The 25,525-nt window shown below is 34.7% G+C and overlaps 4 protein-coding genes and 1 long non-coding RNA gene across 9 annotated transcripts in view; 2 read left to right on the top strand and 3 right to left on the bottom strand.

The window, feature by feature from the left end:
- Positions 1-678: 678 nt before the first annotated feature.
- Positions 679-3,648, bottom strand: LOC145946629 (uncharacterized). Its single transcript, XR_014427065.1, has 4 exons — positions 3,516-3,648; positions 3,272-3,425; positions 1,603-1,779; positions 679-796 (listed from the first exon to the last, which is right to left on the bottom strand). It is a non-coding gene; the product is annotated as an uncharacterized LOC145946629 (long non-coding RNA).
- Positions 747-3,243, top strand: LOC145946624 (splicing factor C9orf78 homolog). The gene is made up of 6 exons (XM_083056376.1): positions 747-992; positions 1,072-1,177; positions 1,263-1,408; positions 1,505-1,723; positions 2,124-2,257; positions 2,817-3,243. Exons 1-6 carry the CDS (start codon positions 871-873, stop codon positions 2,975-2,977), a joined length of 888 nt encoding a protein of 295 aa, XP_082912502.1. The 5' UTR covers positions 747-870; the 3' UTR covers positions 2,978-3,243.
- Syx7 (syntaxin 7) lies at positions 3,599-6,161 on the top strand. Of its 2 annotated transcripts, none has more exons than XM_083056379.1 (6): positions 3,599-4,002; positions 4,150-4,272; positions 4,350-4,419; positions 4,483-4,657; positions 4,733-4,957; positions 5,033-6,161. In XM_083056379.1, the coding sequence occupies exons 2-6, from the start codon at positions 4,164-4,166 to the stop codon at positions 5,276-5,278; spliced, it is 825 nt and encodes a 274-aa protein (XP_082912505.1). In that variant the 5' UTR covers positions 3,599-4,002; positions 4,150-4,163; the 3' UTR covers positions 5,279-6,161. The 2 variants fall into 2 exon arrangements, with proteins under 2 accessions (XP_082912505.1, XP_082912504.1); XM_083056378.1 differs by having other exon boundaries at positions 3,599-3,980; positions 5,033-6,160.
- Positions 6,162-6,206: 45 nt separating this feature from the next.
- The window catches only part of LOC145946618 (methyl farnesoate epoxidase), a 107,598-nt gene continuing 88,279 nt past the window's right edge, over positions 6,207-25,525 (bottom strand). For 3 of the 4 annotated variants that reach the window (XM_083056362.1, XM_083056363.1, XM_083056364.1), the window contains 8 exons: positions 12,855-13,320; positions 9,899-10,150; positions 9,448-9,736; positions 8,989-9,221; positions 8,475-8,686; positions 7,720-7,806; positions 7,278-7,419; positions 6,207-7,095 (listed from right to left, as the gene is read on the bottom strand). In XM_083056362.1, coding sequence (XP_082912488.1) covers positions 6,911-7,095; positions 7,278-7,419; positions 7,720-7,806; positions 8,475-8,686; positions 8,989-9,221; positions 9,448-9,736; positions 9,899-10,037 — 1,287 coding nt within the window. In that variant the 5' untranslated portion in view covers positions 10,038-10,150; positions 12,855-13,320 and the 3' untranslated portion in view covers positions 6,207-6,910. Of the gene's footprint in view, positions 7,096-7,277; positions 7,420-7,719; positions 7,807-8,474; positions 8,687-8,988; positions 9,222-9,447; positions 9,737-9,898; positions 10,151-11,385; positions 11,496-12,854; positions 13,321-25,525 lie in introns of those variants that run through there. The other variant, XM_083056361.1, reaches the window with a different exon arrangement.
- LOC145946573 (uncharacterized) lies at positions 14,333-17,317 on the bottom strand. The gene is made up of 3 exons (XM_083056264.1): positions 17,144-17,317; positions 16,585-16,667; positions 14,333-16,246 (listed from the first exon to the last, which is right to left on the bottom strand). The coding sequence occupies exons 1-3, from the start codon at positions 17,300-17,302 to the stop codon at positions 14,650-14,652; spliced, it is 1,839 nt and encodes a 612-aa protein (XP_082912390.1). The 5' UTR covers positions 17,303-17,317; the 3' UTR covers positions 14,333-14,649.

Raw genomic sequence — 25,525 nt, 5'->3', positions numbered from 1 at the left:
AAACTCGACTGTGATTGGTCAATTTCTTAAGGCTTAGGGCTTAAATCATCTATTGTGGACCCACTGTAACTGAACCAAGTAACGCTGGGTCCACAATAGATGATTTAAGCCCTAAGCCTTAAGAAATTGATCAATCGCAGTCAAGTATGAGGAGAAAACTCGACTGTGATTGGTCAATTTCTTAAGGCTTAGGGCTTAAATCACCTATTGTGGACCCACTGTAAGTGAGAAACACGTTTGGCGAATAAATCGGATCTCACATTAATTTTGTTTTAAAAAGATATAAAAGTTATAAAATATTATAAAATAAAATGCCCATGCTACTAAATACATACAGATTCGCTTACAATAGGCTTGTTTTCTATTCCTGAACTGATGCAATAAGTTAGAATGAGACAATAAAGTATATTTTGTCTCACTCTAACTTATTGCACCAGTGTGCACAGTTCAGCCAGTGCAGGAATAGAAAACAAGCCTTATATGGTATAGCACAATATATATATTACTATTGTACATACAATATATATATATATATATATATCATATTTATAAATATTATTTATGAATTTTTCCTTTTTTTGTGTGTGCTTTCATCACTATTTCAAATGTCGCGCTTCGATAAGCCACACCAATATGGTGCTTAGTGTTCCCCCCTTACGTCTGCTTGCCAGGCAAGGGGGGTATATCCTCCCTCCTATTATTTCTTACCTCCATGGTGAATATATATTGCTTTTTGTGCGAAGATAAGAGGCGAAGGTTCCTTCGTCCCGATTGGTCGATGAAATGATATTCTAACCTACAAAGTGAATGAAAAATATATGTAGCAATACAAGTTTCTCTCAGTATTGCAAGTGTTTGACTTGAGGAAATATGGGTAACAGTGACGAAGAATCGCATAATATTCAATTCAAGAAGAAGACAAGAAAGTCGTTAAGGAAACGTGAAGTTTTGTCAGATGACAATGACAGCGAGGGTGAAAAAGTATCTGTCAGGTACATGTATATATATATTACATATACTATATATTAATTAGATATCAGTAGAGTTTAGAAATTAATCTGATTATTTTAGAGAAAAAGTCGAAGAGATGAAGATTATTCAGAAGCTTCGTGAAAGACCAGCAGGTATCAATGTCGTTGGTTTAGCTCTTGGAGAAAATGTCGCATCCGATGTAACAGTACGTGGGATATGTAGTGCAATTAAAACATATATATAAGAGAAAATATGTGATATAAAAATTAATTAAGTTTATGTTAATTTAGTCCGACCCCTTCAACATGAAGAGTGGAGGAATGGTAAATATGGCTGCATTAAAAAATACAAAACATAGGCAAAACGATGCATATGAAACCGGCATTGGAACACAATTTAACGCAGAGACTAATAAACGGGATGAAGATGAAGAAATGTATGTATATGTGTATATTTACTTCTATTATATATTGTGCTATTGAAAAAGAATTTATACAGATATATTAAAAGCTAATATAAATTCTTTTATTAGGGTTAAATACATTGAAGAGGAATTATCAAAAAGGAAAAGTAAAAATAATACTGATATGACAAATAGTGCGTATAATGAAAAAGGATCGTATTGCTCACCTGAAGAAGCAGCGTTACGTGCAGTACCAGGACACTTGAGACAAAGTTCAACCAATCGTAGCGAGGAAATGCTTTCAAATCAAATGCTGTCTGGTATTCCAGAAGTTGATCTTGGCATAGAGTAAGAATTTCTTCATAATTTAGGCACAAAAATGAAATAATAATTCTTGTTGAAACCTGAAACAATAACAATAGAATTAGCATTAAAGAACGAATATCGAAAATTTTTAATAGATGTCAGTTAATTAAGATGGAAAATGTTTTGATAGTACATACTTAAAGAATCTGTTTGAATAAAATTATAAATTATTGCTTGCATATCATAGTATTTTAAATGATAGAATTTTAAAAATTATTCTGAAAAACTATATATATATATATATATATAAATTTGTTATTTTGTTATTTTGCTAAGTTAGTTTTCCTAAAAAGAAAATCTTTTCAGCAAATTTATTTATATTAGAAAGAAGAGAAAAAGAGAATTTTCAGTAATACACGTTTTATTTTTAATTAACTTTTAGAGCTAAAATTCGCAATATTGAAGCTACAGAAGAGGCAAAGTTAAAACTACTTTGGGACAGACATAGAAAGAAAGATGGGCCATCGCAGTTTGTTCCTACTAATATGGCTGTAAATTTTGTACAGCATAACAGATGTATGTGACTCTCTCTATTTTTCTAATTGAAAATTGTTTTAGAAAGAACACAAGTTATTTGCAAATCAGTCAACAAATTTTTTAAATCGTTATAAAAAAAGTTAATAACAGTTAATTGAGACAAAGTTTTTTTTTTGTTTAAAATATTTTGACCTGTTCTTTCTGGTCTAATTATATAACTTGGGCCGGTATTCATAGTCCGATCTTATATTTAAGATCATCTTAAGTCTGGTCAGAGGTTGACTTAAGATTCCATTCAACCAATCAAATGGCTATGTAGCATCTCAAGCTCGGACTTAAGACAATCTCAAATATAAGATCGGACTATAAATACCGGCCTTATTGTAGAATTCACAGATATTAGGAATAAGATTGTTTATTAAAAGATGCAATAATGATCTACTGTAAAGTGTGAAAAAACGAACTTTTTGTATATATAAAGTGACATATATCTTTAAATTAATAATCAAACAATTATTGTAATGTTTCATTATCCGATGTTTTAATTTTTCATATTAAATATAGAATTGTAAGTAATATATATTAACTTTAATTTCAGTTAACATAGAAGACTCGGATTTCCAGAAATCACAGCAAGAATCTAATGACAAGAAAAAAAGTACTACCAAAGAAGATGTTCGAGGAAAGCGAAAAGATGGAGAAAAGGCGACGGATGATTATCATTACGAGAGATTTAAAAAGCAATTTAGACGATTTTAAATAGAGCTATCGCTTAATCTTAATCAATCTTATTCGTATACTTCTTATCTCAATAGGATCTATACATCAACTGTATTAAATGACTTTAAAAAAAATTGCAAAAAGAGGAAATATGCAATGTATTATTGTAGAAAAAAGATTTGTGGCCGCTTAAATATTTTGTATATTATATTTAATATTTTGTATATGTATTATGATATAGATATACTAGTATATAAATTTTATGTTCATGGTTTCGTGGCGTAGATTAGGTCAAAAGGTATGTAATCGAATTATAGAGTCTTTCTCTCTCACTTTTGTTCTTTCTGTCTCTCTCTCTCTCTCTCTCTCCCCCTCTCTCTCTCCCTCTCTCTCTCTCTCTCTCGGGATGCAATCCACGTTGAAAGATGGGTTTCTCTATCCCGATTGGTCAATCGAACGCTACTTGTAGCGCCAAGTGGACTGTGTCCTCGATATAAAACAAGAAAAAAAGATCATGTTTTATGCATATTAGATACCGGTTGAAATATATGCTCGTTAGACAAATAAATTTATTTACGACAGAAATCTTGTCCATTCCGTTACTCGAGACGGAATCTACAATTCAATACGTTTGCGGCGACAAGAAGGTTCAGTCTATCTTGGCGACGCGTTATTGATCAACTGGAGAATTTTTGTAGGCGTTTCACCAGCAGAACACGATTTCGGAAGAACCCTTTAAATGCGCAGCGACTACATATGTACGTGTACATACATATATATGTAAAAGATCGAGAGGTGGAATTCCTCGGCATGACGATTTCGTGAGTCATCGCGCAAATCGTATCGACCCACTAGCCGTCATTGGTCGTTTTGTTGACAAGTAAAACACAGGAAGAGGCTCACGTATCAGTGATACGCAGCGATTGTCTGCCGTTCATCGTGTATCGCTGCAAAGTGCATTTCATGCGAGTTTTATCAACGTCAGAGTTTCGTCGAGTGTGTTGAAGATCAGCTGATACCCTTGTTCGTTGGCAGAAAATTGGTTAGTTGGAATATCTAATATCGTACGTATGAGAAAATTCGTTTTTATCAGAACTGTCACATTTTCGTTTACGGATTCTGGATCCTTGCTTTAAATTAAAGCTTGACTTGTTTACAGATATTTATGCCAATATATTGTATAATTAGTTAAATTTGTTTGTATAACCTAGATAATAACGTCAAAATGGATGCTGGATTCTCATCGTATCACAATGGTGGTCCTGCTCGAGAGCAAGATTTTGGCAAGCTGTCCCAAACTATTGGTACTTCGATATTAAAGATATCGCAGAATGGTGAGTATTGAACCAACCAGAAAATTCGACTTGAAAATTCTGTTACTGGGATACTTACATCGATGATTCTTTCGCAGTGTCTTCCATGCAGAAGATGGTCAATCAGTTGGGTAGCTCCACTGATTCTCAAGAACTCAGGAATCAGCTGTAAGTTGCAATGTACTTGAGAAAACTAAGGTCAATAGCAAATAAAATTTTATTGCTTTACAGGCATCAGATACAGCACTATACACAGCAATTGGCAAAGGATACTAGCGTCCATCTTCGAGATTTAGCTGTATTAGCGAATAACTCTGGCTCTACGAGTCCTGGAGAACAAAGACAGCGAAAGATGCAAAGAGAACGCCTTCAAGATGAATTTACAAGTGCTTTGAATTCTTTCCAAGTAAATATTGATATACGTATATACATTTTAATATTTATAATATATTACTAATAATTATTATTTATGTAAATTTAGGCTGTACAAAGGTTGGCTGCTTCAAAGGAAAAAGAAATGGTCAGAAAGGCTAAGGCTAGCGCAGGCATTGCGCCATTTGGAGAAAAGAAGCAAGAAACACTTATAGAATTACAAGACAGTAGAACTTATACAAATGATCATCAAAAACTGCAACAGGATCAACTACAGGAACAAATGAATTTACGAATGTTGGAAGAGCAAGAGGCTAGTATAAGACAGTTGGAGGTAAATATTTTTCAGTAAATATTTTCTCAACAAATATATATGCAAATATAATAATGTTATTTGTTTTTTATATAGAGTAACATTAGCGATATTAATCAAATATTCAAAGATCTTGGAGCTTTGGTATATGATCAAGGAGAGGTTATCGATTCTATAGAAGCTTCGGTCGAAAGAACTGAAGTATCTGTCAGCGAAGGTGCTTCTCAAGTAAGGCAAGCGAGTATCTATCAAACTAAATTGCGTAAAAAGAAATGTATTCTCGTAGTGATAGCAGCAGTCGTATTGGCAATTTTGATTGGAATCATAGTTTGGCAAAGCTAAATATAAATATATATAATACACACACATATATATATATATATATATATATATATATATAAAATAAACAGTGTACAGCATGGAGTATAGCGTTATAAAAGACTGCTGTCTGTGAACATACAGTTGCAGGATATTAGGCTGATAAAATTCTTAGCGACGTTCCTATCTAATCTTGCTTTACAAGTCCAAAAAATAGCATCATAATATTGGTGATATATATCAAGAATTGGAAACGTGTCTTATCAATTGGATTCTACTAATTGTGTTAATTATAAGTGTAAGCTCCAATTTGCGAGTGGTTTTAATGGCATGTCTAAGATTGCCACAGTCCATTTATACGTTTAATTACTCCTTATAAAACTTTAAGCGTAATAATCAATTATATAACATATATATGCACGCGCGTAACATTTTAGATAATTTAATGCTGATCATAATAAAAATAGATGTGCGTGTGTGTGTGTGTATGTCTAATACTCTTATATGGTGTAAAGTATGCTTGTTAAGTGATTGCGAATATAACTGTGCATGTGCTTGTAAAATATCTCGAGAGTTATTTCTAATTGAAACTCGGAAATGAATGATTGAGAGTGCGTGTTATAACATTTTAAGAAACTCAGAAGATTTATGTAAGTTAATGTATTATATTCGGTTCAAAAATGTTGATTTATTTTAGACAAGATATATAATAAACAATATATAGAAAAAGATTACAAGCACACAAGCTTACTATGCTTTGTGTGTGAATATTTTTCTCTATTATTTAATTTTATATAATAATAAATTACATACTACATTAATGATAAATGTTCAGTATAGGGACCACCTCTTGTTGATATTATTGAAACTTATTTATATATTTCAAGGCGTATATATATATAGGTACTCTCTAAATCCACATTCTCCAAAAAAGTATCTTAGAGAAATTATAAAATTATCATAAAAAAAAGAAAATAGATTTTCTCCCTTCTCTCCCTTTCCTTTTTTTATATTTATCTCATTTTTTATACTATCTTTTATATTTGTAAAACATATTAAATTATATAAGCAGATATCAAAATATTTATCTGTGATTAAATTTGTTACAAAGTACTTCAGAGTATAGTATGATGGGATGGAAATAAAAATATATCATTTTATATTTGTTAATAAAAATTATTAAGAAAACAATTAAGAGAGAGAAAGGACATGCGACATCTGTTTTTTTTTAATTAATAAAAATGTTTTTACCGCGATTATTATGTAATTTTAAATATTTTCTTTAAAAAGGTCGATTGTTAACGAGAAATTATTGAAAACAATTTTTTTCGTATCTAGTAAGGCATTCGCCTTAGCTAGAAATATAATTATGTAATTACTTTTTAAACCAAATGTACTAAGTAATCATTTCTAATTGACATGTATATATTATGTGTTAAATGCGTTATGCGAGCTGTGTTTGACAAAAACATTCGTAGTCGTTACAGATCCAGAGGCGAAATGTTTGCAAATGACGTTTATTGGTTTTACCGCCGCGCGAAAGTCTTGGTACGTCTTTTACGCCTCGTTTTACGACTTCGACGAAACCGATTCCGCGCTTCGCAGAAGTCCAAATGTATCGTCATAAGATTCACGGCGGTCCCGGTCGTCCAGACTTCAGTCGGATCTCCTCGTGAGTTTGAGATAATACGGCTTCGGCGACAAGGTGAAGCCGTCGTAGGCGTTCAAATCTGGTTTGCCGTGCTCGGCCGAGATTTCCATGTCGAAGTAATGCACGACGTTGGTGAAGAGCAGAAACAATGAGGAACGCGCCAGCAGTTTACCCGGACAGCGTCTCTTGCCTTGAAACACGAAATAATATCATTCGCAATTGTTCTCGCAATTAGTATATAATTATGAGAATGCAATGCGCGAGACACGCGTTGATTTGCTTTACGCACACCTTCGCAAAGCGTGAAATTTGCTCATGATACAGGAAGACAATGGCGAAAATACTCGCGATTTCGCGTCCCCTCAAACTTACCTAAGCCGAAAGGTAAGCTGGAGTTCTTGCGACGAAATTGGCCCTGTTCGTCTAGAAAACGTTGCGGACGGAACACGTCCGGTTCCTTCCAGTACGCCTTGTCATTGTGAACGCTATGAAAGTCAAAAAGCACAATCGTATCCTGCAAAACAATATTTTTTTTATAGAATGCAATTTAGGAGCGATATAAACTCGTATTAATAATTATTCGATGTTATATATACGAATGTAATAAATATAAATATTTCTAATCCGATTCTAATATTTTTCATATCCCCATATGTGTTCAATAAAAAATCGGTAAGAAATTAATTTTACATAAAATTAAATAAAATTGTGTATAGTTGATTTTAGAAATGAACGACAAGGAATCAGATTAGAAATATTAATTCGCGTTGTGTATGATTGTATCGATTATTTACAAACAATTACAATTCATTACCTTAGGTATTTGATATCCGTCTAGAGAAACATCCTTTGAGGCTCTGTGAGGTACGCCGAGTGGTGCCAAAATCAAATACCTTTGTACCTATACAGAGAGAATTTCTCTTAGAATTTATCCTGAAAATCATGGTAATCATAGGGCAATATGGTATGGAAAGAAATTTTATGAGAATTTCTCTGATTAATACTTATCATAATAAAAATAATAATATCTATCATATAATAAAATATAAAACATGTTTAATTTTACTAAACTGCATAGAGAATAAAATTAATCAAACATATTTTATATTTTATTGTGATAGATATTATTATTTTTATTGTGATAAATATTAATCAGAGAAATTCTCATAAAATTCTTTTCATATACCATATCGTCCCACGATTACCATGATTTTCAGGGTAAATTCTAAGAGAAAATTATCTCAGTGTATATTATATACATATGTATATATATTTATTATATATCTTATATATATGATATATATATATATATATATATATATATATATATGATATATATATACACACACACACACACACACTTATGCTATTTACACACATCGTAACTATTAACTATATATAAAAGATATCAATATCGTTGTATATATATGTTATATACTTTTTCACTTACTTTTATTAAGTTTTTCTTTTATTAATTTTATTAAGTTTATTACTCGGTTCTCTTCATTTGTGCGATAATCGCATATTTTTTTATCTCATCAGTTTATCAGCTACGTATCCATCAATTACCTCGGCTAAGAAAGCTTCTATCATTGGCAAGCACTTCAAATCGTCCTCGACAGGAGCTCTCGATCTTCCGACGACGTTGTCCAATTCAGTTTGAAGTAACTTCAACCATTCAGGGTGTACCGACAGAAAGAGAAACGTGGTCGCTAAGGTGTCGGTGGTCGTCTTCGATCCGGCCATGAAGAGATCAAGGCACAATATCATTAAATTCTCACCTGCGAGGTAAAATGCACAGATCACAATTACATAAATCAAACTTTTAATTCGACCCAGGAAAAGAAATTATATTTAAGATGTTATATTTAATCTCCGATCGCACATATATGTATATATGCTCGATATAAATCTAAAATCTTGATTATCGATAATTTTATGAATGCATTTCTCCAACAAATCTTGTAAAAATAGATACGATTCCGAGCGAATCGTACGTGGAATGATTTCTGACGCAATTTGAAATCATAATCGATCAATCAAATGGTACATTTTTAATTGGAAAAATTTTACAATTACTCACGATCAAAAATAGTATCTTCATCGCCATTCTTCTTTGACATCTCCGAGAGAAACGCGTCAATCAAATCGCGCGGCTCATCGGGTGACTCGCTCTCGTGCATCTTGATTTCCTCGTCGAGAAAGCCCCATAGTTTTTCGAGTATCCTCATCAGTTCATTATATCCCGATAGTTCTGGGATAACGAAACGTAAAAAAGGCATCTGCGATATCACTCCACCCAGGGGGTCCATTAATCTATGTAACACCAAATATATTTCGTTATGTAAGTAGAAAAAAATAAATATTAATTTAATATCATATATTGTAGTATACATATATTACATTATACGTATTATATATAATATAATATTTCATAATATAATATATATATTGTATATCCAAACGAATTCATTGTATAATAATTTTATATATTTTATTATTTTATTAAACTCTCTATTGCGAGATTCTCATCAGCCATTACCTGAAGGCTTCGTGAACGACTTGGAGCGCTTCTTGCAGCTTTTGATCCTCGTAGCGGAATCTGTGTCCGGCAATCATCAACCATAACGAATTGAGCACCGCAACGTCGAATGCAGTATGCATCGGCACCGGGCCATGCTCGCTCAGCTTCTGCAGATGATGAAGGAGCTCTTGAGCCTCGATGACCAATTGCTCTTTCATAGGCAACCGACCCAAGCCGAACATTCGCAGGTGTTGCTCCGTAAATCGACGACATTGCGACCATGTGTTACCCTCGGTGAACAAAAGGCCTGCGCGAGAACGAGAGATACGAAAAAATTTTATTCACTACGGAAAGAATAAAAGAGCGCGTAAGAATATAGGTTTCGCGGAATCGTTTATATGCTAATCGAAACGGTGGGAATTAATTTTTTCGAATTTCGTTAAAATAACGTGCACACAGTCGCACGCACCTTTTCTCTTCCCAAACGATCGTACCCTGAAGAAAAATCCGTCCGGTCGGCCATTAAACTCATCGCGGAGAATAGCTTTCTGCACCAGATCGTACGTCGAGATTATCACCACTTTTTGATTTCCAAGTTTTAATCCCATTATCGGTCCATATATACGTGCCAGTTCTTGCACAGCCAGGTAGATGTATCCACATTTCGAACGTAATTGCGCAAATGTCGGCAAACATCCTAACAATGGTAGCCATGACGGACCTGCATAATTAATAAATTAAATATATATTAATAATTTATTAATAAATTTATATTATATTAATAAATAATAATTACAGGAGCTATATATATATATATATATATATATATATATGGTGAATGTAAGCCTTGCTTCAGTCTATACATATACAGGGTGTATCAGACCACCCGTCCACCCCTTTTATTTTGGAAACGGCTCAAAATTATGAAAAATCGCGAAATACGTATTTGATTATTTCGAGAGACTATTCTTTAAAGGAGGTTTTGATGGTTGTCCCCGCAAGAAGGTGCCCCAGGGGGACTCCAATTCAAAAATTTTAAATGGAATCACCCATTTTGTGTAGTATATTGTTTGAAAGGGCATAAAAAAAGAAAAATTTTGGCGCAAATCGGAGATTGATACGTTGACCTGTTTAGAAGTTATTTAGAATCAAAGTTCAAAAAAGGCCAATTTCAAAAAAATCATTACTATCATTAGGAAAATCTTAAAAAAACGTTTGAGGTGTGAACGTGTTCGTCTTTTTAAGTCTTTTCCATAAGAAAATTCAGATTTGACCTTGATGTTTTTTCAGTTCAAAAAAGAAATTCAATCAACAAGTTTAAATTCATGTCTTGCTTGGATTTCTTTTTCAAATTGAAAAAAACCTTCAAGATCAAATCTGAATTTTTTATGGAAAGGACTTGAAAAAACAAATACATTTACACCTCAAACGTTTTTTTAGGCTTTTCCAAATGGTAGTAATGATTTTTTGAAATTGGCTTTTGTTGAACTTTGATCCGAAATAATTTCTGAACGGGTCAACGTATCAACTTCCGGTTTGCGCTAAAAATTTTCTTTTTTTATGCCCTTTCAAACGATATACTACAATATAAGTGATTCCATTTAAAATTTTTGAGTCTCCCCACCTTCTTCGGGGGACAATCATCAAAACCCCCTTAAAAGAGTAGCCTCTCGAAATAATCAAACGCGTATTTCGCGGTTTTTTATAATTTTGAGCCGTTTCCAAAATAAAAGAAGTGGACGGATGGTCTGATACACCCTGTATACGATATACATCAGTATTTATAAGAATGTGAAGTATAGCAAACATACGATAAATCTACAGACACATTAAAATTATGTAAATAGTTCATAAAAATCATATTAACACCATCTAAATTAAATATTTCAAGATATCGGGGTTTTCGAGGAATTAAATCTTTCTGATGAGTTTGTCACCATCGAGCTTTGTACCTACCAGGTGGATAATTTTTTGGCTTGACACAATCGTAGAGACAATAGAGGCAAACGAACGTAAGAAGAAAAAGAAGTAAGATCGTTAAGTATAACATCTTCAAATATACTGACGACTTTGTATCTTCTGGCCGTGCTTATACGAGCGTGTGCTATATATAGGCAAACGATACATATGCGTATATGTATTCGTGTATATATATATATATGTGTACGGTGACAAAAACGAAACTAGTGTGTTACTGATTTTATCATTTAAGACCCTATGGCCCCCACGAACAAAAATATCTTTACGTTCGATTGAAACATTTCTAAACACATGCTGTTACTTGGAGGCTGTTATATACGATGTATAACATGTGAATCATTCCTTTTTTTTTACGTTTTAATTAAAATTCGACGCGTTCATCATTGTTTGATGAAAAGATTAATGCTAATAAGAAATATATGTAGTCGCAAAACTGTGATTTTTCAAGGGATACTTATTTGTACAATAATTTTTCTTCCGAAATTAAACGAAATCGTGAGAATCTATAATTCTCATACTATATTACACATATACATAAACGCAAAATGTTATTTTTTTTTAACAAGACGTATAAGATAAAAAAATAATATTAAAAATTTAATTATTTGAATATTAATTAGAAATTAAAAATATTAATTATTGTCATTTTTTTCTAACAATTGTATCAAGAAAAGACAAGATTTAAAAAATGTTATTGCATTTATTAAATTAAGAATATCGAATATCAAATTCTTTTTCCATTAATTTTTGTTACAAATAAATAGTTATAAATAATTATTAAATTACATCGCCGAAAAAATCTCACAATTAATCGTCATTTCAAGCGAAAATTAAAGTGATATATTGCTTTCCATCGTGAAAAACACATGCGAAAAAGAGACGTCTAGAAATCTTCTATTGTGTTGTAAAATTACTATTATCACGATAATCGGTCACAGCTCACAGATCACAATTTACACACGAATGCGCTATCTTTGACGCAAAAGCGACGTAGAAAAGAAATTTCCTAGGTAGAATCACCTTGAAATGAATTACTTGTGTTTGTCTAGCTATTTGTTACCCGTAATCGTTTTTGAGAAAAATTAGGCAAGAAAAGTCGTAGTAAATTATAACAAAAGAGATCAGCTACAGATTAAAAAAAAAAAAAATATATATATATATATATAATAATATCGATATATATAATAATATCGATTGTATAAGTTTGAATATTTTTTTAAGAAAAGACTTTGCAAGAGACATAAAATTAAATTAATTAAAATGATGAAAGATGACGGAAGGCATAAACGACTTTTCGGATAAAACTCATCCGCGCGCAATTAAGTAAATGAAAGTAAACGCGAGACAAAAGTGAAAATGTTTCCTGTATTCCGGTCTCGTGTGTCGTATCAGAAAAAAAAACATGCGTATCATGATTTCTCTGATTCTTTTTTTTTTCTACCTACGATAGAATGCTTACGGAGAAAAATCCATTCTTCCGTAATTGGCGCCAGTGAAATCTCGTCGTCGTCTTCGCCGTCATCAATCGTTGAACGGGAGTCTGCGATGCGCAATACTCGATGTAGCCTATCGAGACGGACAGTACAGTGGCATGGATTAATTTATGTTGCTGTGTGGGTGCACCGATACTTTCTCCACGGTCGAGGTCCTCTACATGCTGGTCACCTGCCTTCCATAACAGACTCCACTTTCTCCAATTTCGCAGGGAATACGTGCGCGTATTCGCGTTGCATCATCTTCGCGGTAAGGTTCTGGATGTGACGGCGATTCATTTTTAAATTAGACGTACCATTTTGACAATGCCGTCTTTTACCGAAACACACGTGTCTATTTTTCAGAAACAGTTGTTACAACATTGAAACAGTACGAGCGTTGAATAGCGTTTATCCTCATCCTCTCCGATAGATAGTACTGAAAAAAAAGAACTAGAGTAAAAAACAATCCATCGTAAAAAGATGAATATTTTTTAGATCAATTATGATTATAATTAAGATAATTAAATCTTAAATATATACATCAAAAATAATAGATTAATCTATCATCTTGTTCTTATGTTTCTTTTGTAAATAGAATTTGCATGATAAATGTGTCACATATGTATAAATGTATTGACATTTCAAAGTTAGATTACCATTATTTCGATTCTCTTTCTTTCTCTCCTTAGCTCATAAACTATACATAATTTATAACAGATGTATATATTAATTTTGTTTTCTTCCAAGTAAAATATTTCTAAATTTGCTCTTTACGACTCTATCCATCATTCTTGCTTGAAAAGATTCAGTCTTTTTTTTTTTTTTAAATAAAAATAATAGAATTATATAAAATGACAAGATCCATTTATCAATGTTTCCTTTAGTTTAATAATGGATTGTGCATTTTTTTCACAGATTTAGAGAAATATTATAAATTTTTAATTGTATAATTGATGACAATGATAAACTGTTTGCACAAATAATTCTTATTGTTCATTTTAAGTGTTTTCAACGAACAAAATGATTGAGCAATCGACTTTTAGAAAGTGAACGTAATTCGTTTAGATCTAACAGAGCTAGCGTATACTAATCATATACGCTTGCTACACGAATATGCAACTGTATATTTACTAAACGCGATGAGCATCTCAAAAATTTTCTCTGTTGAGAAAACGTTCAATTTTCCGTTTAAGATTGAAGATTAACGATAACTGACTTTCTTTTTGACACTTTCGCCAAAAACAAATCGATTTTTAATTCAACAAAATTCATAAATATATAAAAAATAATTTACAATACTCTGTATATTTAACTTAATAATCTGTTCTTATTATCAAGTCAAATAAATAATCAAATAAAAAGTATATTATAAATCTTGCACGTGCATAAATAATACGAGGGCTGAAAATGTGAGGTAATGGTAGCCAAAAAAATTAACAAAATATTTATAAATTTTATTCGTAACAGTATTAGAATTAACAATTGGGATGACAACAACGTGAGTATAAAAAGAAAACAAGGAAAGGGAAAAAATAAGGGTTATAACGCATAAAAAAGTGGTACTCCCGAAAAGTAGCGAGTACGCAAATCAGTCGAACAATTTCGGGTAACTTAATGTTTTATACGCTACTTATCTTAATCTCTCCTAAAACGTAATATATACAGCGGCTTATGTTACAGCACTCTCTCGTAGAAACGTTTGTACAAGCATTTTCAGGGATTACAGTGCGAGATTATTTTACATGGAGCTCAATCCAGCTTCATCTCAGCGGCCGGGGAACGCGAGGCCGGCTTGAACTCCGTTTTGGTTAGCCGGCGGTGGTACCAGGTGCTGCGAGACCGTCGGATTTGCTTGAAAAGATCTGTCCCAACTGATTTTGTTTGTGTCCGTCTGTTGCTGCACTGGCTGTTGCTGTTGTTGTTGTGGCTGCTGCGATTGCCTCTTCTGTAGAGCGGCTTCCGGGCTGTAAGGTACAAGTTGCGTATTCTGCGCCTGCGAGTCCTTGCGATCCCAGCCGTGGTGATGATGGTGGTCCTCGTTGGGGAACCATTCAGATATCCAGACCGGTTTCCAAATCTTCTTCCATGCCGGTACCCAGATTTCCTTCCAAGCTGGCACCCAGATCTGCTTCCACGCTTCCTTCCAGGCGAGTTTCTTGTCAGGTATCCATTCAAGTTTCTTGTCTGTTTTCCAGATCTGTTTCCAAGCTTCCTTCCACTCGAGCTTCTTGTCAGGTACCCAGATGAGTTTCTTGCCTGGTTTCCAGATTTGTATCCACTCCGGCTTCCAAGTCAGCTTCTTATCTTCTACCCAGATCTGCTTCTTCGCTGATTTCCAAACCTGCTTCCAGGCCTCTTTCCACTCGAGTTTCTTATCCGATACCCAAATCTGCTTTTTCGCCGTTTTCCAGTATTTCTTCCATACCGGCTTCCAAATCAACTTCTTCTTCCAAAGATCGTGGCTAGTATACTGCCATCCATGATGATCCGTACCGTGATAATGATTACCCGGTATACCAACTTTTACCCATTCGGGGACCCAAAGTTTCTTCCAAGCGGGTACTTGAATCTCCTTCCACGCCGGTACCTGAATCTCTCGCCAAACTGGCTTCCAGATCTTTTTCCACGCCGGTACTTGAATCTCCTTCCAAGCGGGTACCTTGATCGGTTGCCAGATCGGCTTCCAAATTTGCTTCCAGGCTGGCACTTTTATCTCCTTCCACACCGGCACTTGAATCTCTTTCCACACGGGCTTCCAGATCTTCTTCCAGGCTGGTACTTGAATCTCCTTCCACACCGCTTTTTGCGTCGGCACCCAAATAGGCTTCCAGATCTTCTTCCACGCGGGCTTCCAGATCTGCTTCTTCGCCGGTTTCCAGATTTTCTTCCAACCCGGCTTCCACACTAATTTCTTTTTCCAGTAGCCTTCATCGTGATGATGATGGTCGCCTCCGTGATGCCCCTCGATTCCTCCGCCGATGTCACCGCCGCCGCCACTTGGATGACCACCAATATCACCTCCGCCGATATCACCGCCTAAGTGACCTCCAAGGTCACCGCCACCCCCGAGATGACCGCCGGCATCGTGACCTCCAGCATCACCGCCGCCAAAGTAACCTCCAGCATCACCGCCGCCAAAGTGACCTCCAGCATTACCGCCACCAAAGTGACCTCCAGCATCACCGCCACCAAAGTGGCCTCCAACATCACCGCCACCAAAGTGGCCGCCAGCATCACCACCACCAAAGTGGCCGCCAGCATCACCACCACCAAAGTGGCCGCCAGCGTCGCCACCACCAAAGTGGTCACCACCCCCAAAATTGCCACCGAAATCGCCCCGTTTTTGTGCCTCTTTAACGTATCTATGACAATCAATGATTTGCATGCTTGAATAGAATAAATCTATATAAAATATATATTTGGAATCTTTTTTCAATTTTCTTTATAATATGCAGAAAAGTTTCTTGGAATTACTAACGAGTAAAAATGTACAATAATTACATTGTGGATATTTAAATTTCTCTATATTACTCCAATAATTATTGAAATAAAATATAAAGATCCAGATAAAATATAAAATATCAATAAAATATAGAATAAATGCAAGAACAAAAAAATATATAATTATCAAACCTAGTATAATGCTCGAAGTAAATTATTGTTATTCTTTTATTATTAAAATAACTCATCATATACGTACGGAGTCTGATGTCGTGGAAGCTGCGTTTGATCTACAGCTTTGCTCGCCACAAGAGCGGCCTGTAGTAGCAGCGCTAATACAGCCTATAAATAAAGTTTACAAAGTGATAAATTCAAAGAAGTATAATCAAAGTATCGACGCATGTTTATAGACAAATATCTCTTTGTTTGATCGTAGCGATTCGTAGCGTGTAATTTAAAAAAAAATCGACATATCCGGTTAAAAACGAACTGACGTTCGCCAGAGACACACTAGTAGTCCATTCACAATTCACATAAGAAGAACTCAAGGAGCGTTTTGTGAAATAGACACGACTCTATAAACTCTCGTTTGGAAACGAACTAGAGCACTCTCAAAAAAATCTTTCAATAACGCATTATTAGAGCTTCTGGATTGTATTCTTTTTTTTGTCTTATTTTCTTTTAAATCGATCAAAAGATATTCACGCGCGAGAGAGCAAGCTGGACGATTTTTGTGCGCGAAAAAAAAAAAACACAACCGGGTACATTGTATAAAATTGCGATAAGAAATGAGAGAATGAAGTGTAAGACCAACTGACCGCGCATCCCGGGCGAATCCTCATATTTCTCGCAATATCCCGCCCGTTGGGCTCGGGCCGCCGTACCACCTGTATCCTGGGCTCAGGAAAACTTAGCTTACTTCGTTCAATCACCGGAACGCCGTAGTTATATAGGCGCGTATCCTCCCCCGAAGACATATCACCGGCAGTCGCTTGAAGCGGGCGAGGAAGCCGCGAACGGCTGGTGGTGATGGTGGCCGATGGAGGTGGTCCATCGGCCTTGAGTGGTGGAAATCGGGGAATTCCATCGGGGAAGGTGGTAATAGCGCCAACACCACGTCGTCGTACGATTTGGGCCCCCGGGCCCCCCTCGCGGATAAGACCTTTCCCTCCCCTTCACCTCTTCCTGGAGTTCTTTCTCTCCTTCGCCCCCACTTCCGGTACGCGGCGGCGACCGGACCTCCGTCGAGGCGAGCCGTATCGTCGGAGAAAGTGATCGAGAGCACGATCCGGTCGAGCGAGCAGAACGACCCCCGTTTTATTCGAGCGCGTCCCTCTTTACGGTGAAGTTCAAGCTCTCGCAAGGTTACTCGCGACAAGGTTACATCGATCACGCGCTCTGGATTATAGTACCAATGGCCCAGAAAGAGAGAGGGAGAAAAAGAGCAAATTTGTGTCTCGTTTGATTGCCTTTCGTCGAATATCTTGGAATCAAGTTTCTCGGTTTTATTGAACCTGACCCGGTCGCTGCCCCTCATCATTATAGATTTGCCGCGCGAAAGTTGCGCTGTTCGTTTCCTGTTGATATATTTTTTACTAGAAACGATATATATATATATATATATATATATATATATAAATGGAAACGCAGTAAATTATTCATGGTAATTTGATATTATACCTCTGTATATTAATATTCCGTATAATAATACGTTTAATTTGATACGCGAACTTTCAAATCCTAGACAATTAGAATCCGCGATCCAAGTAGGTTTAAAAATTTCCCTTTTCGTATCCAAAAATGTAAAGAGCCACCGAGACGTTAATATCAAACATTAATTTGATAAAAAAAGAAAAGAATTTGAAAAAGTTTCAAAATCTTTGATATCAAGTTCTAATCGTGTAACTTGATAATCTTAAAAACGAAAGGAAATAAATCTGATGCTATGAATCACAATGAAATCGTTTGAAACAGATCAAGAAGAGTCACATAAAATCGCGGTCATTTGAAGAAGAGTCAGATCCTGTAATAAGGCAAGAGTAACGGGACCTTTACTCTTGAAGCCCTTGACTGTACTTGATCGCTCTGTTTTGCGCGAAGCTCACTTCTTCTTTCCAATGACGTTCGGAGAAAGCGTATCGAGGAGGAACGGTTTCGCGCACATACGACTGTGCAAGTGTAGTTTCCGCTTTTTATCGCCGAGACAATCGTCCGAGCCGAGAAAATTAGATTTAACGAGGTACCATTCGCGAGATTCCACCAGCGAGCAAGCGATAGCGAAAGCGCCGGCAAAACGGCTCTTCTTCTTTTCCCATTTCCGGGGGAAAAAAAAAACTGTATCTCCCGCGGAGAGCGAGATATCGCTTGCGGAAAAGCAGAGACTGTCGAGGACTTCTCGCCCGAAGGCGAACAGCCTTTATGAGTAGCGAAGTCAACGATAGGCGTTAAACCGCGTTAATGCGTATATCCGTTTAACACGTCGGGTCTCTCGACTCGCGGATGAAAGTGAATTCCCCTTCGTGCGTACCTCGTCGACCGCTAGAGAGTTCTTGCACGAAACCCGCGAGGTATATGGCGTATTCTCGCTCGTCCAGTTCGTAAATCACTCACGGTCACTCACACGGCAACTGTTGCTCCAGATTTTCGAATCCAGACGCACGAAAGCGATCCCAGAGCATCGGAAACGCTTCACATCGCGCCTAGGATATCCGCTTTCGATCTGATACGCATTTTCGCCGGTAGCTGGATGTTGAAAGAAATCGACTCTAAATTGTATTGCAAAAAAAAAAAATTAGAAATCTCTAGGAAATCTCGAGACTTTCTTAAACTCTTAAATTATCTCAAATATTTGCGTTTATTTTCAAAACTAGAGTAACCACGTAATAATTAAGACATTATTAGAGAGAGAGAGAGAGCTAAAATGTTATTAGCTTATATTTGTATGCAACTAGATGAGATGTTTCCGTCCTCTTAAATTTTGTATTCTAAAGTATCTGGAGTATTGAGGAAAAATTCAAGACTGTTATAAAAGCCTCAATACTTTTTTTCTAATCTTTTACTTTTCCTAATCTAGTAAGAGTGCAATAGGAATTCAAGAATAATGAAACCCAAGTCGGAGAGAAGATAAAACGACATTATATAACCATGAAGACTATACAGGAAGTATGAAATACTCATACGAATAACCCATATATCGATGAGAGGATGTTTCGAAAGGCATATCTCTCCAGTATCTCCGGTATCTCGAGGGACGAAATATTTAGAAAGCAAAAAAATGTACGTATCATCCGATATGTCAAGCTGTATAAATGTAAACGGAGATTTCTAACGGCTCCAGTTTTCTATTTGCACTCACACCTCTTAGGATATTTTTCAAACATCATTTACTCCGAAAACGTGGTTGTACGCTATAAAGAGGTGACTTCTCTCGAAGTTGAAAGAGACCGCTACATGACGTCAATGGCTCATTACAATATTCAGTGTTTTTTGTATATATGTACATATATAATCCGTTTATACTTATATCAACGTTTTAGATGAATGTTCCATTCAGGAGGATAAACATTAATTTTTTATATCATTACTTCATGTTTTTTCGTTTGATTTAAAAATTAAAAATAATAGTTTTTTACTGCGTCTTAATCGCGAGTTTTATAATTTTCTCACACGATTTTTCAGGTTCGACTATTGCGATCTAAATCAACCAAAGACCCGATATTTTACTCGGAACAAGTTTTTATAACGCGTTTTACACTTACAGCCTCTCTTAAATTCCTGTTCCTTTTCCGCTGTTAGCTTTATGGCTCGGCCATTATATTTCCGCCGCTCTTATCGATTTACGTATCGCTATGAATTTGAAATATTTGATAGCGATCTATTGCAAATACCAGTAAGGAAAGTTTATGAAAGAATCTTTCGAGATTATCGTATGAGAAATATACGCTTAAAATATCAAAGAGACTGACACTTCGAATAATTCTTAAAAATTGGAATGTTCTTTTTAATTTATAATTACACTATTTATCCGCAACAATTTGTTGCTAAAAAAACTCAAGAAATAAGTGCAAGAGTATACAAATTATTTTTATCCTGTCCCTTTAAATTCTAATGTCATTTTGGTTGCATAAAACTAAAGGAAGAATTTTGCGACGGGCAAAGCGGAATATATTTCGTGAGTGAAGAGTCATATTGTGATGACACTCCGGAACTGCGAGTGACGTCGAGCATTCATAATGTCGTTGCGTCCTGACTATAAAAAAGACTCGTTACGTAATCGTTGCTGGTCTTTGCTCATTATTATTTAAGATGTCAAGCGTATTCCCAACGATTCTAGCGATACCCAGGTCAGTCCGTAGGCGGAGAAAATTTTCTCTTAGAATTTACCCTCAAAATCATGGTAATCGTGGGACAATATGGTATGGAAAGAATTTTATGAGAATTTCTCTGATTAATATTTATCACAATAAACATAATAATATCTACACGTTAAAATATAAAACATGTTTGAGTAATTTTACCATGCAGTTTAGTAAAATTAATCAAACATGTTTTATATTTTATTGTGATCGATATTATTCTTTTCGTACCATATTGTTCTACGATTACCATGATTTTCAGGGTAAATTTTAAGGCTCCTGGGTGTTCACCGCGGCCATATTGGATTGTGACGTCAGAAGCGAGAAAGCACACGCTGAAAATTCTTAGATGCCATTTTTTAATGAAAAGATATTTCAATTAAACAGCACTTCAGATGGCTTTAGCACACTTTTAAAAAACCCCGAAAACTATCCTTTTCCCTTTATAATCAATCAACAGCTGTAAAATGATCGAGATATCAGACTTTGACATGCGGAATGACTGCGCATGTGCAAAGACCAGACGGACTGGGCTTCATAATATTACATTTTACAGCTGTTGATTGATTATAAAGGGGAAAGGATAGTTTTCGGGGTTTTTTAAGAGTGTGCTAAAGCCATCTGAAGTGCTGTTTCATCGAAATATATTTTTATTTCGAAATGGCATCTAAGAAATTTTAGCGTGTGTTTTCTCGCCTCTGACGTCACGATTTCGACATGGTCGACAAGGAGCCAGGAGCCTTAAGAGAAAATTCTCTCTGTGTACCACTTAGCCTTCTTTAATAAAGTAATCTATATATATCTGTATATGTGTACATCTACTCATATATATTTTCATGATTATTTCACAACGCGAATTATTTGCGGGGAATCGAACAGAATTTTCTAATGCAAATGTATCTCTACTGATCCGGAAAAAAACATGAGTGTATATATCTGTACAGGACATATATACACCAATTTGGGAGGAGAATTTGCTTTACAAACCGAAAAAATTGTGAATCAACGAGATAATTCCGATTTACGCTTTACAATTTGTTCCGGTATTTAAAGCAAGTTCTCTGAATCGATGCAATCATCTCTCAAAGAGTCACGCAATCGTTTTTTTTTTTTATGTTCTACGCTATGATGACTTCTAATTTGCTGTCGGAAATATATTCTGCTGCGAAAAACATGAAAATATTTTTGTTATTAGCAAGACCTTTGAAATTCCTTTTCTTTGAGTAGTTTACATCATATTATACAGATAAATGTAATTTTATTGCGATAAAATGTTTCATTATACACTCGTCAAAAAAATTATCGCAACACGTAATTAATATCAAAATTTAGCATAAATTTAAATAAGCGTATCTCCGCGAAAAATTGTCGTATTTCAAAATTTTTTTTTTTTGTTTTAAAGGGTAAAGTCTCTACTTTAAGGAACTTTCGTTCGATTTTGATTTTATTCTCTCCCCCTTTCTCCATCCCTTTAAAAGAGAAACGTGTTTTTTTTTTCAAAAAATTGCATAGTTTGACGTGTTCTGCGGAGTGTACTACATTTTTTTCGCAAATATCATCATAACTATCGTAAAATATGGACTTTTCTCTACAAATTTAAAAAAAAATTGAATATCGTACGATTTTTTTTCGCGAAGTTACAGCATATCAAAGTTACCAATGCATTTTTGCCTATATATTTAATTACCGCCAACATTAGCATTACCCGATGGGCACTACGGGGAGGTTGCTGGTCGGATTTTGCCCATCAGGTGTGTGTGTGTGTGTTAGGGCAGGGATATATGTGTTCGTATTTAAAATTGTATATTTCTGCCTCGTCTTCGGATGACCTCTTGCAGGCGCTCACGCATATTAATGCAGGCTCTAATTGTGGCTTGCAGAATTTCGAAACATATTCGATGTAGGGCTGCTTCCAATTGCTGGAAATTGGTTGGTAGTCTTTCAAAATCATGCAGCCATCTTCCCATAAAAGGTCATCCGAAGACGAGGCAGAAATACACAATTTTAAATACGAACATATATCCCTGCCCCAACACACACACACACACACACGCGATGGGCAAAATCCGACCAGCAACTTCCCCGTAGTGCCCATCGGATAATGCTAATGTTGGCGGTAATTGAATATACATAGGCAAAAATACATAGGTAACTTTGATATGCTGTAACTTCGCGAAAAAAAATCGTACGGTATTCAATTTTTTTTAAAATTTGTAGAGAAAAGTCCATATTTTACGATAGTTATAATGGTATTTGCGAAAAAAATTTAGTATACTTCGTAGAACTCGTCAAACTATGCAATTTAAAAAAAAAAAACACGTCCCTCCTTTTAAAGGGTTGGAGAAAGGGGGAGAGAATAAAATCAAAATCGAACGAAAGTTCCTTAAAGTAGAGACTTTACCCTTTAAAACAAAAAAAAAATTTTTGAAATACGACAATTTTTCGCGGAGATACGCTTATTTGAATTTATGCTAAATTTTGATATTAATTACGTGTTGCGATAATTTTTTTGATGAGTATATATGATACATACATAACGCAAAAAATAAATAGTGATGAATAGAAACATTATTAATATCTTGTATGTATAAACTGAAGATATTATATCACTGAAATTCTTTCACAATTATCATATTTTTCTGCACAGCTATTTTTAATTGAGAAATCAATATTTGCACAATACAATAGAAATACACAATACAAATTTTAAATATCACAGTACGATTATAAATAAAATATGAAAATATTTTTTTGCGATTATAATAATATATAACTCATTAAATATCCGGAAAGCTTAGCTCGAACATGAAATGGAGCACACGACAATGACTAGTCATATCGTACTGAAATGCAAAGTCCAGGCTCTTACATCACACATAGTCGGTCGTTTAGCACTTTCACCAAACTTTCCTACGCCCACATCTCAAATGACCGGATACTCGATTTATAGATACGCATCCAATTATATTTTCATATTTGCATTTCACATCGCGCGTATTCGTTTTGATCAGTTACAACTATATATATGCGTCGATAAAAAAAAATGACACCGGCTTATTCGCTCGTTAAAGAGAAATGTGACATAAATTACTCTTTTGAATTTCAATTTAATTCACTCGATAAATTCGCGTATTTGAACGCTGCACGACAAGCGTTGTGATTAAAAGTAATGGAATGACTGCATAGAAAGTGTGTTTCGCAATTCGCGATTTTAATTTTCAGTGACAAATAAATTTTCGGCTGCTACTCTCTCACGAATAACTTTTTAATTTTATTCGTCAGATGTCACGAATTATTGTAACCTGAGCTATACTGTTTATCTGTATATAAAAAATATTTATGCTTGCTGTAGTATTTTTTATTATTCGTTTCTCTTTAAAGAGAAAAAGAGAGAGAAAGAGGTTTTATAGAGATTCTTATATATAATTTTATTTTATTCTTCAAGAGATTTGCTCTCGAAGACGAAGACTTTGTTGCATTGAGATTGTCCGATTTTTCCGCTAATTTTATCAGAATTTGTTTTCCATATTGGGAAAATCTATTTCGTACAATCTCTCCGCAATCCATGATGCGTTGCACGTTTCTATGACGGGAAAGTAGTCGAGTTAGGATGATAAACGTACATATTTTCGCTTTACTCGCAATAAATAATATCTCCGTTCGACGGAACAGTCATCGCGAAACAAAATAAATAACAGCACATAGCGATTTTCCAACAGAAAAATGGATGTGTTCAGAAATACATATGATATCGCAATGGTACGATGCTGTTGCGTACAATTATATCGATTGTATAAAATAATTGTATTATATATAATAATTTAAATTGTTTAATTATAATTTTTATTCCTATAATTTGTATAAATATCATTAATAGAGATGTGAATTTAAGGAAATTTGTTTTTTTGTTTTTTTACGCGTGACAGTTGAGGAAACGATGTATCCTCGTTGAACGCAAAACGAAGTCAAATGCACCTGTCGCGAAAATTCGCGGTTCCCGTCTCTGACGAAATAGAGAAACGTGCCGCAAGAGCAGTTTCCGACCCGCAAACGACCTTCCGCGGTACTTAACGGATGAGTAGAGAGTTATATGGGTGCATCGCTCGCTCGAGCGATGCATTCGAGACGAGCTTGATTCGAAAGTGAAACTTGTCCTGACACTGTGATCAGCGATGCGCCCTATCTAGGTGAAATCTGTGTGAATATTTGCTCGACCGATCCGCGAAGTGTAGCTTTTTGTGCATCAATTCAAGCGCTAAAAATATACAGATAAGGTAAAATTCAGCTTTGACCGATTTTCGAATTAAGTACGCAGAAAATTATTCTGTTTCTTCATCTTACTTTCTATAATATATACATACATTATATATATATATTTTTTTACTTGTCATTGTTAAAATAATAGCAAAAATATAAAGACAAATATCAATATTTTATGAAATGATTTATATTTTGTTTTTTTTTATTTTTTATTTTATTTTTTAAATAATTCAAACTCTATTTCATTAAATTTCTCTTTATTCTGTAAAATTTAATCAAATACGTGCACTGGTTCGGTAATACTTCAATTTTCTAGATCCTCAAGAGCGCTTCACAAAAGCATGTCATTAACTTCATTCACAAATCTTTTCTTCATTCCGAGATTGCTTTCTTCTAATTTGTTTAAATTAGTAGTAATATAAGTTTAAATTAGTAATGTAAGTATAATCAACAAAAAGAAAAATTTGGATTCAAGGAACTAAGTTTTAATTATATATATAAGTTTTGTGCTTTTTATCCTTATAATTGAATAAAACTTCCTTATAATTGAATAAAACAAACATCTAAAATAAAATAAAATTGCAT

Source organism: Prenolepis imparis, unplaced genomic scaffold (genome assembly GCF_030444845.1).
Source record: "Prenolepis imparis isolate NDT839.2.m4 unplaced genomic scaffold, iyPreImpa1.0 SCAF_17, whole genome shotgun sequence".
Taxonomy (NCBI): Eukaryota; Metazoa; Arthropoda; class Insecta; order Hymenoptera; family Formicidae; genus Prenolepis; species Prenolepis imparis.
This window is presented reverse-complemented; position numbering and strand designations above follow the sequence as displayed.